This window comes from Protopterus annectens, chromosome 6.part0 (genome assembly GCF_019279795.1).
Source record: "Protopterus annectens isolate FY-2018-M chromosome 6.part0, PAN1.0, whole genome shotgun sequence".
Taxonomy (NCBI): domain Eukaryota; kingdom Metazoa; phylum Chordata; order Ceratodontiformes; family Protopteridae; genus Protopterus; species Protopterus annectens.
Window position 1 is genome coordinate 508734981 of NC_056737.1, and position 13043 is coordinate 508748023.

The 13043-nt window shown below is 36.7% G+C and overlaps 1 protein-coding gene across 3 annotated transcripts in view; it reads right to left on the reverse strand.

Moving 5' to 3' along the window:
* Positions 1–13043, reverse strand: part of TRAPPC6B (trafficking protein particle complex subunit 6B) — a 627408-nt gene that overhangs the window by 465650 nt on the left and 148715 nt on the right. For all 3 annotated transcript variants that reach the window (XM_044074225.1, XM_044074223.1, XM_044074224.1), the window contains one exon: positions 3813–3930. In XM_044074225.1, coding sequence (XP_043930160.1) covers positions 3813–3930 — 118 coding nt within the window. The remainder of the gene's footprint in view (positions 1–3812; positions 3931–13043) is intronic.

Below are 13043 nucleotides of genomic sequence, written 5' to 3' on the forward strand. Positions count from 1 at the left end.
TACACTGTAGTGCCTAAAACTGAACAAGAAAGATAAAAGAAGGAAAAAGAACAGGGGCACCTGTTTACTTTAATGTCCTCATTACACTTGAAAATAGCAGAGACCATTTTACTTTATAGCATGCATATTATATCATGCATTATAAAAATACTATTGTTAAGAAGAAAACTGTTTTACTTGCAGTTAACTCTTTCCCTTCTATTCCCCTCTGCTAAGTGTTCTTCCAAACATTAATGACATGAGGTAGGGCATGGGCTTTAGTGTCCACTACAGGTTTCACACAGTCAAAAAATCCAATATTTTCAGGTTTTCTTCTGTTATGTTTCACAAATATAATTAAAGCTTTGTAATCCCACATTTATTTGCTAATTTCTGAGTTGATGGTTTTATTCCTGTTTATCTCCATCTCCCAAATACAGTCTCTGCTTCATTTCCAACATACTCTTAGTTCTTCACTTCTACTCAAAGTCTTTGCTTTTTTTCGGTCTCCCAAGCATTTTCTGTTGAAACATTGGAAAATGTTTCACTGGCACAGTCTCTCTGTGGTCTTTATTATCACAAAAACAAGGAGAATCCTTCTGTTTCTCAGCTCACATTTAGTTGGAAAAACATTTCTATTTCCTCCTTAGCTTGTTCTGCATGAAGAAATGATTTTGTCCCTCAGTGAATTAACTTTCTGAAGATAGTTTGGTATAGAAGTTTGAGTTTCATGCCTGCTTCTCAACATTCCCTGAGTAGTGAAATAAATTTACTCCTCTTCTGCCTGGTGTACAGTGAGGGTGTGATCAATGCCTGCCCTCTGTATTCTTTGTCTTCTGATGTTTCTGCAAGAAATTCTCCTGCAGTTATTTATGCCATCTCAACTACCACCACCATTGTTTGAGACATGAATTAAGTCTGTTGTTTCTTTCTTTTTTCTGTGTATTTGAGTAGCTATGTTAAAACATTGGTACTTACATTTTCTCCAGGGAAGCAGGGTCAGTGTAGGTCTTGGCTCATAATCTGGTGGCCAGGCACTAGAGCGTGGAACCTTCCCATGGTGAACAACTGCAAATATGTGGAGACAGGCACATTTAAAATAAGGGACAGAAAGTAGCACCTAGAAAAGAAATTCAACTGCACATCAAGAATGGTGGTGTACCGAGCTACCTGTCACTGTCCTGCATTTTACATCAGAAAAAACGATAGGAGGCTAAAGGACAGAATATACGAACATGTGTATAGCATTAATCAGCAGAAACAGGAGAACGCCTTAGCTAGACACAATATAGAAAATGAAAACCACCAGTTTAAATTTAAATGTACTGATCAAGTGAAAGCTGACATGGGGGGGGGCACACTCACTGAATCTAGAAAAGCTTGAATTATTATGGTAACTCCAGTTGGATGCATGCCATTACCCTGGAATAAATGAGATGTGTTCGATTTGAAGTGTTCTTCAACTTAAGTCTGGAAAGATAAACTTCATATTTTATATTTTATGCCTACAGTAAGTGTGTTAAGTACATGTGATGAAATATAGAGTGTATTTGTATATAGTATAACCAAAGAAATTGGATAATGTCAAACTTTTTAGGAGAAATGTAGGACTTGAATGCATTTTTATTGTGTGTATCACTTTAACTTAAGGGGAAGTAAATTTGCACAGTATAATCACATGACACAGCCATTAACTATTTTAAAGAGTGGATTTTGAGTTAGAATGTTTCTGATGAAGTTCATTCACTATCTGGACGAAAAGCACTTAATAAAGACGTTTCTTCAGAACAGAGCATCGTTTGGGGTTTGTGCCTTCAACAGCTATTTTTTTATCTGTTTGTTATACCTTCTGCTGTTGGTTTATGTCTCCCAAATATGCAACACAGTCTACAAGATTTAGGATCTTTGCTTGGAAGTCTTCATACAAGTATTTTTAGGTTTACTAGTACATTGGCGATCACACTATGAGCGATCATCCAATGAACAAAATTCAGGTAGCAGAACCAGAAGTGTGATCACGGCATTGTTAAACCTTACAATAGCAAACATTTGCTATAGCAAGGTTCAACAATGTAGTGCAGCTCACACTATAGTGGGGATCGGGAAATGTACCCTTTCCTCAGTGTAGTGCGATCTCGGAGTTCGTATATATAAGTAGGGGTGTGTGGAGGGCGTAGCCCCCACATGGGGGGGTGCAGGGGGGCTTGCCCCCCTGCAAAAACCTGTTGTAGAATGGTGAGTAGACAGCAGCATTTCAGTGTAGTCGACACGTTCAATGTTCCGCATTCAACTTCACTGAAATGCTCGGTTTGGCATTTACACTGTTCGGTGTTCTAATTTCCGAACATTTAGTTCGGACATCTGTGCATTCGAGCAATGTACTGTCAAACATGTGATAGTAAACCATATTTTTATACCAGAGTAGTTTCCTAAGAATTTTTCCTCAGGTAGACAGCAAATGTTGGAGGTGTGATGATGACGAAAGAGGTAACTGGGAACATATCTTCTGGGAGTGTTATGAGTTAGACTTTACAAATTCCCTGCAGACTACTAGGTCAGAGATAACGGGTGAGCAAATTGATGCAACTAAGGAAAGTTTTGTTTTGAGTTATGATACAAAATCAGAACTGTTTAGACACAGTAAGTTCTTGCCGAGTCTAAGTATGGTGGCTGCCAAAAAAGCAATTACTAGAAAACGGAAATCAAAGTTTAAACCAACTGTACCAGAAGTAGTGACTATGGTAACAGAGAAAACAACTGAAACTGGGATCTTTAGTGGGAATTGTGGGAAAAATACATGCAGAGGAGGAATGAGATTTAAAAGAAGCCAGGATTTGAATGAGCTATGTAATGTTTGACTGACAACAACTAGCTAGATTATAAGTGATGTATAATGCTTACAAATAACATTATGTCAATATGGTTCATGTATAATGTTTGCAACTAAAATTATGTCAATATAGTTTGTTTTCATTTATATAAATGTAGGATTGCTTATGTCACATGTGACAGCTTAATAAAGACATTTCTCGTTTAAAACAATAAAAGCTTGCAGATAAGGGCCTCTACATTAGACAGTAGCTCGTTACATGTCAAGATCTGGCTTTACTGGTATAACACACATAGGGAACATGATGTAATGTGTGCCAGGCTCCAAGGAGGCCTTTCCACCCCATGCAATCTTTAGTAGGTGTAACTCAAGCAGTACTCCATTACTCAAGTCCCATATGTAAACCAAGCGTAAGTCAAACTATAACAGAGCAAAGTCTAGAGCAAGTTTTTCTCTCCCTCTTTGTCCTGGAAAGAAGGCTTAGGATAATTAAACATCTCCTCCTAGAGCTTCTGAAAGACACCATTCTTTGCAGAAACCCACAGTCTCACAATGTCCTCCATAAAATGGCTTGTGCTCTCTTTATGGTTTTCCACACCACTCCTTCCACTCTAAAAAGAAAGCAGTCGTGATCAAAAATCCATACAGGAAATGAATGAGATCCTTTCTAAGCAACCTAGCATGATTACCAGACCACGAACAGTGATTTAATATGTGTGTGTGTGTGTGTGTGTGTGTGTAGCACTGTGTAATGATTTTAAATGTTCTTACTAAACCAAATGATTATGATTGTATGGCTGAGTATGGCAGTGAAAGAGCATGACAGAGAAAAGCAAGACAACGTGGCAGTAAAGGAGTAAACTTGCACAAAGTGACTGCAAATCAGAGAACCCTTTGATCAGACAGACAAATATATACACATACACATGTACACACAGATCCTTAGCTTAGCTACACCCTTCTAAGAAAGTCAGTCGATACACAAAGAAAATATTGTCATCACCTGATGATTGGTCCTCAGATTATCTATTTGCTTTCTGAAGACACTGGTCCAGAAATCTTTACAAATGAATTTCATGATATCCAATTCATCCTTGAATCGGGCAGTGTCCTTTGTGAACCTGCAAATTGGGACAGATGAGTGCAATATGTCACAATCAAACTCGTTTTGCTGTCCAGCAATATTTATGTTACAGCATTCAGCTTTAAGTGACTACAGGCAATGTACAAAAATAATTTAACAAACAGATTTAAACAAATGCAATAAAATATAGCAGAGTAATACAGTAATGCTGTGTTTAGTGTCACAGCTTCCCTGTGTTTAGATCTTCAGTCTAATCCCTGGTGAAGCACCTTCTGTAGTGTAAGCATGTTATCTGTATATGCATGAGATTTTGTCAGGGTTGATGGAGAGTGGGAGAGTGTTAAAGCTGTGAGCTGTAGTTCCTGTGGCACACAATTTGATTACCACAACCCTCATCTGCCTACTGTGTGACGTTGAGAAAGTCACTCCTGAAATAAGAATGTGTGTCCAGTAGATTTACCTGGTTAACAGATGGATATTACTTTCTGTAATGGACTGGTCCCCCATCCAGGACTAATTCTCTGCCTTACTACTTTCTGAGCTGAGCTACGACTCTCCCCATAGCCATGTAAAAGAGCAAGAAATTATCAGAAAACTGAATGAGTGAATAAATGAGTGAAGAATAACAACTCAGTAAAAGAAGGTTTCAAAGAATGCATACTTTTGTAAAGGTGCCATCATTAAATCTGACTTCCCAGCAGCACTATGCTCCTCCAGTGCAGCTTTTTATCTAAAACTGATTTTTTTTTTTTAAACACAGTTCGTCTAAACTACATTTTAACCTGAAAATGTCAATGCACTACATCATTTGCTCTAATGGACATCCAATGTCATGTAAATGTAATGACACACACAATGCTCTCCATTATGAAAATCATTGGAAAAAGGTTTTTTTTTATATGGATATGGATTAAAATTTACTCAAACCATTGTCCAGCTAGTTTTGTGCCTTTGTTACTGAACTGTGGGTACTAATTTGTCAAAGGTTAAAGTGAATAGCATTAGCTAATATTGTTGTGACAATCTATTTCACAGTTGCTTTAGAATCCACTCATACAGTCACATTTTGACGTCTTACTCAAATACCTGTTGGATCACAACACACATTTTAGTTGTAATACTTTTAAGTGAGTACTGCAGACACCACCCTTATCCCAGGATGAATTAATACATTTAAACAATTTAGAATGCTGCAACAGTGAGCTTAACCCAAATGTCCAGAGTAGATATTTTTAACCAAAAATGGTTTCCTATTATACACAGCAAATGAGTTCCAAAACAAACTGTAAACAACAAGGCAATGTGCAGAAAGACAACTAAATCAACCCTCCATTTATCTACAACTGTTTTGTTTTTAGCATCTCCTTTTGTTCATTACTATCCATTTTATGTCTTATTTTGTATTTGCAGAGGTTTAGCACAGAGACATTTTCTCTTCGGGCTGAGTAGATGGGACACAACTTGCTTTCATCCACTATAGCAGAGTGAACAGGATATTTCTCCTTGAGATGCACTTTACAGTTATATTCCTTTGTCCCACAATATTAGTAAACTAAGAAGATAAAGATGCCACTTACATCATATGGCCCCAAGGAACAACTGATTTACTTTTGATGATGAAAAGTTGGTAAAGGTATGGGAGAAAGTCCAGCACTACCATAAATATTTCGGACTTTATGCCAACAGTCTGTATTAACAACTCAACGCACTTACATTAATAAATGCCCTACTACATTTCAAACTTAAATATGAACATATAATTACAACAACAGAAGGAAAAGGTCTATCCCATCTGTATACGACTGTATGACAGGATGTCAGTACACAAGTGCTCAGAACTAAAAAGTGTAAACATAAATATAAAATTTCAAAAGAAAAAAGTGAACAACAAAAGTCACTGTAATGGACTCTTCCTGCCTCATGTATACAATACATTGATGTAATACCTTGCTACCTCAGACCACACTTGACAGTAATCTCTCCAAAGATGCCCCCAACACACATTTCACCTCTTCTTTTGTTCTATTTATTGTTATGTCTTTCGGCTTTTCCCGGTTAGGGGTCGCCACAGTGGAACTCCGGTCCGCTAATGATTGGCAGTAGATTTTTACGTGCCGAGTTGCCAGCCCTGACACACAACCTTCAACAAAGGTAGGCCCATTCATGCATGTCTCCACATAGAAGACGCTCCAGCTGAGAATTGAACAGGACAATGTCTTCCTGTGAGGCGACAACGCTACCGCAGCACCACCACCGCAGTATTACTGTAGGCTAATTTAAAGATTTATGCTACCCAAAGTTCTTGAATTTCCTCTTGTAATCTGTTCCGTTTCTTCCCACCACACACTGGCAAACAAAACTCCTTTGCATGGATTGTAAATCTAGTTGTGTCTGCTACACGAGCCCTTCTTCTGACTGCCATCCTTCCTCCTAACTTAAACACTAGTCCACTCAACCCTTCATCTCGCTGCCCTACCCTATGTGTCTACAACATACTCCCCTCTATCTCCAACATGAATAATATTAGTCTTCTGCCTTTCTCCAGCTACTTTATCCCCGTTACATCTTAAGTAACCCCACCAAAAAAGTTTTCGAAAATCTCAAGAAATTCACATACAGTAGTACTATGACATGACTCCTTATATTTCATAGCTTAAACATTGCAACTCAAAAATCTGACATTCTTTGTCACTGGCCACTTAATTAGCTTTTGGAGTTCCATTTTAACTGCAGTAATGATCTCAGTGTCATTTTCTTCTTCTGCAGGCTATGAAATGTTCCTAGCTACACTATATTTTACATTAGGATTACTACTAGTGACAGGTGTAGCGTTGTACTTTCCTCACATCACAGCTCAGATGGTGTATCACAGTCCACTCCAACAGCCTCACCAGATCTCTTCTCAGATTATCTGTATGATCCTCTACACTTGCACGATACCTTGGTGTCATCTGGGGGGGGGGCATATTCTCAATCCCAGTGGTGACAATCTCAAATATATATTACATAAAAGCCCCAGAACTGATTTGTGAAGTGCCCACTTGTCTTCTGTCTCCCATCATACTCAACCCAATAATTGTACACTTGGTTTTCTCTGTGATTCCAACCTTTTATTCACCTTACAGCACTAGGGCCAGTTGTTACTTCCAGTTTTCTCTATCAACCTTTTGTGTGTAACTATCAAAAGCCTCTGTAAAATCTGTCAAACTTGCATTAATTTATCTCTTCTGCTATCCATTTCTGCTGTTAATGAGCCATAAAACTCTAATAAGACTGGCGGACATAATCTACTTTTCATGCATCCATGCTGGTATTCACTTAAAAGACATTTGAGACAGGAATTTAAATAGCTAACGTCTGTAAATGTTTGCATTACTTTCTAGGAAGTTTTATAGAAGGCTTACTGGCATACAGTTCCTTTGATGCTTTTTGTACCATTCCATATATAAAGACACACTTCTACCAATACAATGCAATCTCTTTATTCCCTTGAAAGCAGTTATGCAGTCTACTCAAAGAAGCATTCAGAAGAAGCATCGGAGAGATCTTTTATAGGTAGCAACTTATCTGATATGCTATTTTATTCCTTAGTAGTTTTATCAAATGCCACTTCAAAACTGGAAGTCATCATCTCTTCTTTCTGGTGAATAATAAGACAAAAGCTCAGTGTTTCACACTGCCAATTCTTAGCTCATTACAGCTGAGTGACACCTCCAGGTACTCCTGCAGTTAATATCCTACTGACAGCTTCAGGCTTCAAGTATTGCTTGTTCATATTTGCATTAATAATTCTACAACCATGCTATATACAAAGTATTGAAAGATTTCATCTTAAAGCTTACACAATGGCAAACACAGTGTTGTTTGTATAATATGTATGTATACTGTCATAAAGTTCATGTTTTTCAAAATAACTCAATAGCCATGCTGCACAGGCAGAACTGCATAGCCTCATATGAAAGCTCTCAGATAAATGAACAAAATGCAGATGACAGTATGCATGTAACTTGAGTGGTTGCCAAGATACTGAAAATTGTTGACAAAATATTACAAACAAAATAGTTTCTGTGTTTACTGTCCTATTTAAGACCTAATACTACCACTACAAAAATAGTTTATGCTGAAGAGTTTGAAATTTACAATGTTTTAGTAACCCTGCATATGTAAGGACTTAAAAAGTTTAGGGTCCGCCCACTGAAGTTATAGTGCAAACTTCCAGAGCTCCATAGTTGGATGAATTAAATATACATGCCTTTCTTCTTTTCATCTATAACATACTGTTCACCAGTTAATGGTGAAATTAGTTTTGGATTTGAGGAAGTATCATAATTCTCTCTTACACAACACACACACACACACACACATATATATATATATATATATATATATATACAAATGTGAGTGTGTGGGTGCGTGGGTGTGCGCGAGAGAGAGTTCATGAGTGAGCATGTGAGCGAATGTGAGTGTTAGTGACTGACAGTGTGACTCAGTGTGTGAGTTAGTGAGTCAGCATGTGACGTAGTCAATTTCTGTGTGAGTGAACGAGTCAGTGAGTGTAAAAAAAAAAGTATTTTGTTGACAGTAAGGCTATCATCCAGTGGCAGCTCCAGGTTCTTTTTCTTCCAAGGGCAGTAAGGTATTTGTATTTGGGTGGGAGAATGATGCTTTTCATTTTTTTGTCTGCAGTTCTGGCACAATTTTATGTTTTTTTTAAATATTTATTTATTTATTGACACTTGAGTGCTGGGAAAGTCCGGCTGGGCAGAAATCCATTTTCAGTAGAGGCCCGAGAAGAAAAGCTCCAAATTATTATAACTCATTGTAAGAATAATGTTACAATCTTCAAAAATAAAACAAAAACACTTGCCGTTTAAATATTTTTTTTAAATAAGAACCATCTTTATTTAATTATCACACGACACAGGCAATCATACATTTATATAAATGAAAATAAAACATACTGACATAATTTTAGTTGCAAACATACATCACAAACCATACGGACATAATCTTAATTGCAAACATTATACATCACTTTATAATAAGTCCAGTCATTGTCAGTCAAACAATACATAGCTCATTCAAATCCTGCCTTCTTTTAAACCTCATTCCTCCTCTGCATGTATTGTTCCCACAATTCCCATTTTTTTCTATGTAATTTGCTCCTGTCCCTTTCTAAAGATCCTAATTCCAATTGCTTTATCTCTGTTAATGTATTCACTATGTCTATATGTCTAGTACAGTTGGTTTAGACTTTGATTTCCATTTTCTAGTAATTGTGTTTTTATCAGCCAATGTACATAGACTCAGCAAGGCCTTACTATGTCTAGGCAATTTGAATTCTGTTTCATAGCTCAAAAAAATAATTTCCTTAGTTGCACCAATTTGCTCATGCAGCATCTCTGACAGGGTAGTCTGCTGGAAATCTTTAAAGTCTGCCATCTTATAAAACTCCCAGAAAATATGTTCCCAATTACCTCTTCTGCATCACACCTCCAATATTTGCTGTCTACCTGGGAAAAAAATATTCTTTGGAGTCTACTTGGTATATAAAAATACCTATGTAAACACTTCCAAGCAAAGATCCTAAATCTTCTAGACTTTGTTGCATATTTGGGAGACATACATATATCCCCCATTGTTTCTTTGTGAATTGTTTATCCAATCTCTCTTCCCAATCCTTTCTAACCTTCTCTGATTGATTCTTAGAGTTATCATGCAATATTTTTTTATGCTCTACTAATTATTCCCTTTTTAACAGTAGCTTATGTTCTAGATTCTACTAAAAACTCTACCAGTGCTGGTCTTTTGCTTAGGATCTCCATATTTTTTCTCTTTGCCTATACTCTTATAGCAATCCTTGATAAGGAAGGGAATCTTTAGCCCGCAGTCCAAGTAAATTATTGGCCTCTTTCCATTCTATTACCTGTCACTATCTAATTATTTGCTCCCAGTAACTTGATTCTTTTGCCAGTTTTCTCCAATTAATTCAAGACCCCTGTTGCCTAATCTATATATATATATATATATATATATATATATATATATATATATATATATATATATATATACCTAATTTCAGTCATTCCATCAGCAGAATCTCCTTTCTCCATTCCTATGTTGGCTTACTTCTTAAATATTTTCTACTATTTTATGAATCTAATATTCTGTATGGTTAATGTTATTCTCCTCAAGGATTTGCATCCAAAATCCCAGTCTCTCCTCGTTTCTTGAGATTCCCCCATTTCACCATCTTTCCCTTCCACTGTGAATTATAGGTTTCTGCTTGTGCTATGTACAGGAGCCTTAAATGTGCAGCACTGAAATACCCCTTCAAATCAGGCAATACCAAAAGTTTTGTAAGATATGACAAAGGCTCAAGTGGATATAAGAAATAACTATATAAAAGTTCAACTTGCCAAACAGTGTATGCATGTAACACAAAAGTTGGAACTAGACATTTAACCAAAAAAGGTGTTGCACATAAAAGGTGGGAATATTAACTTTTTAATACATGATGCTTTATGTAATGTCTTTAAATGTCAATGGTCTTGCAGATAAATATGAAAAAGAAAGAATAATGAACTATATTAAAAATGTAGATTGCAAATAACTATGTTACAGTAGACACACTTGTAAAGAACTGAACATGTGAATTTGATAAAGAAAGCTTTTCAGGATGGTTATTTTAACAGAATATCTGGGACAAAGGAAAAGAGGAGCAATTGCAAGAGGAGCTCCAATAGTGACAGAAGAGGATAAGCAGATAATAATGGCAGATTTGTAGTGCAAAGAGGCTACTGGCAAAGGAGGAGAATTACACTGGCATTATACCTAAAATTGCTAAAATGGAGCTTAAGAAAATTGTGGGAGAAATAATCAGTTTTCAGCAAGAAATATTACTTATTGGTGGGGTCTGGAATTAGACATGCAGCAGTCAAGTTGTGCCTGGGGGGCCCAAAGGGAAAGTATAACAAAGAAGGGTAGATTTTGGAAGAAATTTATGAAAATATTTGTCATGGAAGATAGGAATTCAGTAAAATGAGTTTGGAGTGAATTTACATATTCTCCCCTAAGATATAAAAACTGGACTAGACAGAATTTACATTTCACATGAATGTGTGCATTTAATTGAAGGTCTTGATATGCCCCCAATAACTATTTCAGATTATGCTCCAATGTTGTTGTTCTTTCGGCTTTTCCCGGTTAGGGGTCGCCACAAGGGAACTCCAGTCCGCTAATGATTGGCAGTAGATTTTTTACAGGTGCCGAGGTGCCAGCTCGACGCCCAACCTTCAACGAAGGCACACCCATTCTACGCATGTCTTTCGAATGCCACTCGACCCCAGGGAGGACATGCAGACTCCACATAGAAGGCGCTCCAGACGAGAATCGAATGGGAGAACCTCTTGCTGTGAGGCAACAACACCACTGCAGATTATGCTCCAATTATAACTAAAATAAAAACTCAGAGTAATGAAATAAAAATGAGACACTAGCGTCTTCCCACCTCTCTGTTGAAAAAAAAGACAAATTTTATGAATAGGTAGTGGAGGTTATTCAGGAGCTATTCAAGAGGATAGAAATTACTTCTGAAAATATCGCTAGGCAGTGAGATAAAATTAAGGTGCAGTTCACAAATGGGTAGAAATAAAAGAAAGGGGTGTTATGGTTAAGCAGTAACAAGAATTATTTAGAGGGACTAACACATGGTAAAGTATTGCAGAAAAGGGGGAATGTCATAGAACAAGAGGCGGATCAACTGCAGAATGCTAAGCAGAAAATAAGGGATTACCCTGATATATACAAGAGTCAAAACGATTGCTGTTAAGCAACTGATTTTTGATCACACTAGATTACAAAAACTTTAGCAAAATGACTCAGGCAACAGAAAATAGAAAGGGCTGTCGCCAAACTTAGGGAGCCTTTAACAAGGAAGGTCGAGAGATCCTGTAGCGGTATTAGAAATATTTTGGAAATTCTATGAAAGTCCATACAAAGCAGAGAAATATGGAAATCAAGAAAAGATACAAATGGAAATGTTTATGGAAGAATTAAGTTTGCCAAGGTTAGAAGTAGCTGAGGCTGAATTACTAATGGTTAAGACAGGAGGAGATGAGATGAAAAAGTGTGATGTATAACCAGTCTAGAGGAAAGTCCCCAGCAACAGATGGTATTCTTGTGGAAGTTTGGAAGCTAGGAGGGAAAAACTGATGAAGATCTGAAAGGTTTTGTTTAACCGTATTTTAAGAGGAGAAGTACCAACATCCTGGAAGAAAGTTGAAATATCTAAAGAGGGTAAAGATCCATCAGATCTAGCATTATACAGGCCAATTTCAATACTAAACCAAACTGAAGGAATAGGAAGATGCCGAGAATTTATTTGGACTACAGGTTAGAGATCGCCTTCCTTATCAATAATTGATATCAATGTAGAGGCAAACAGAAAGGAATGGGGGTCCTAAATGAAAGACCAGCACTGGCAGAATTTTTAGTAGAATCTAAAACAGAAGTCATTAAAAATTAATAATTAGAAGAGCATATAAAATATTGCATGATAACTATAACAATCAATTAGAGGAGTTTAGAAAGGATTGGGAAGAGAGACTGGATAAGCAATTCACAAAGAAACAATGGAAGGATATATGAAAGTTGCCCAAATATGCAACAAAATCTAGAAGACTTAGAATTTTTGTTTGGAAATGTTAGCATAGATATTTTTATACCCAAAGTAGAATCCAGAGATTTTTTCTTAAGGTAGACGACCAATGGTAACAAACATAAAACTACTAGAATTGTGATCTTTAGAAAAGGGAAGGGTAGGAGCAAACTACATAGGAAAAATGGGAATTGTGGGAACAATACATACAGGGGGTAATGAGATTTATAAGTGATGTATACCATTTGCAACTGGGAATGTGTCAGTATGGTTTGTGATGTAAAATGCTCGCAACTTGGATTGTGTGAGTGTGGTTTGTTTTCATTTCTATAAATGTATGACTGCCTATGCTGTAAGTGATGGTTTAATAAAGATGTTTATTTTAAATAAGGGCATGATATATAACAAAAGTATGTTTATAAAAGTGAACTTGCTAAAACAGTTTGATTACCTTTATATAAATGTAAATTTGTCTATGTCACAAGTGACAA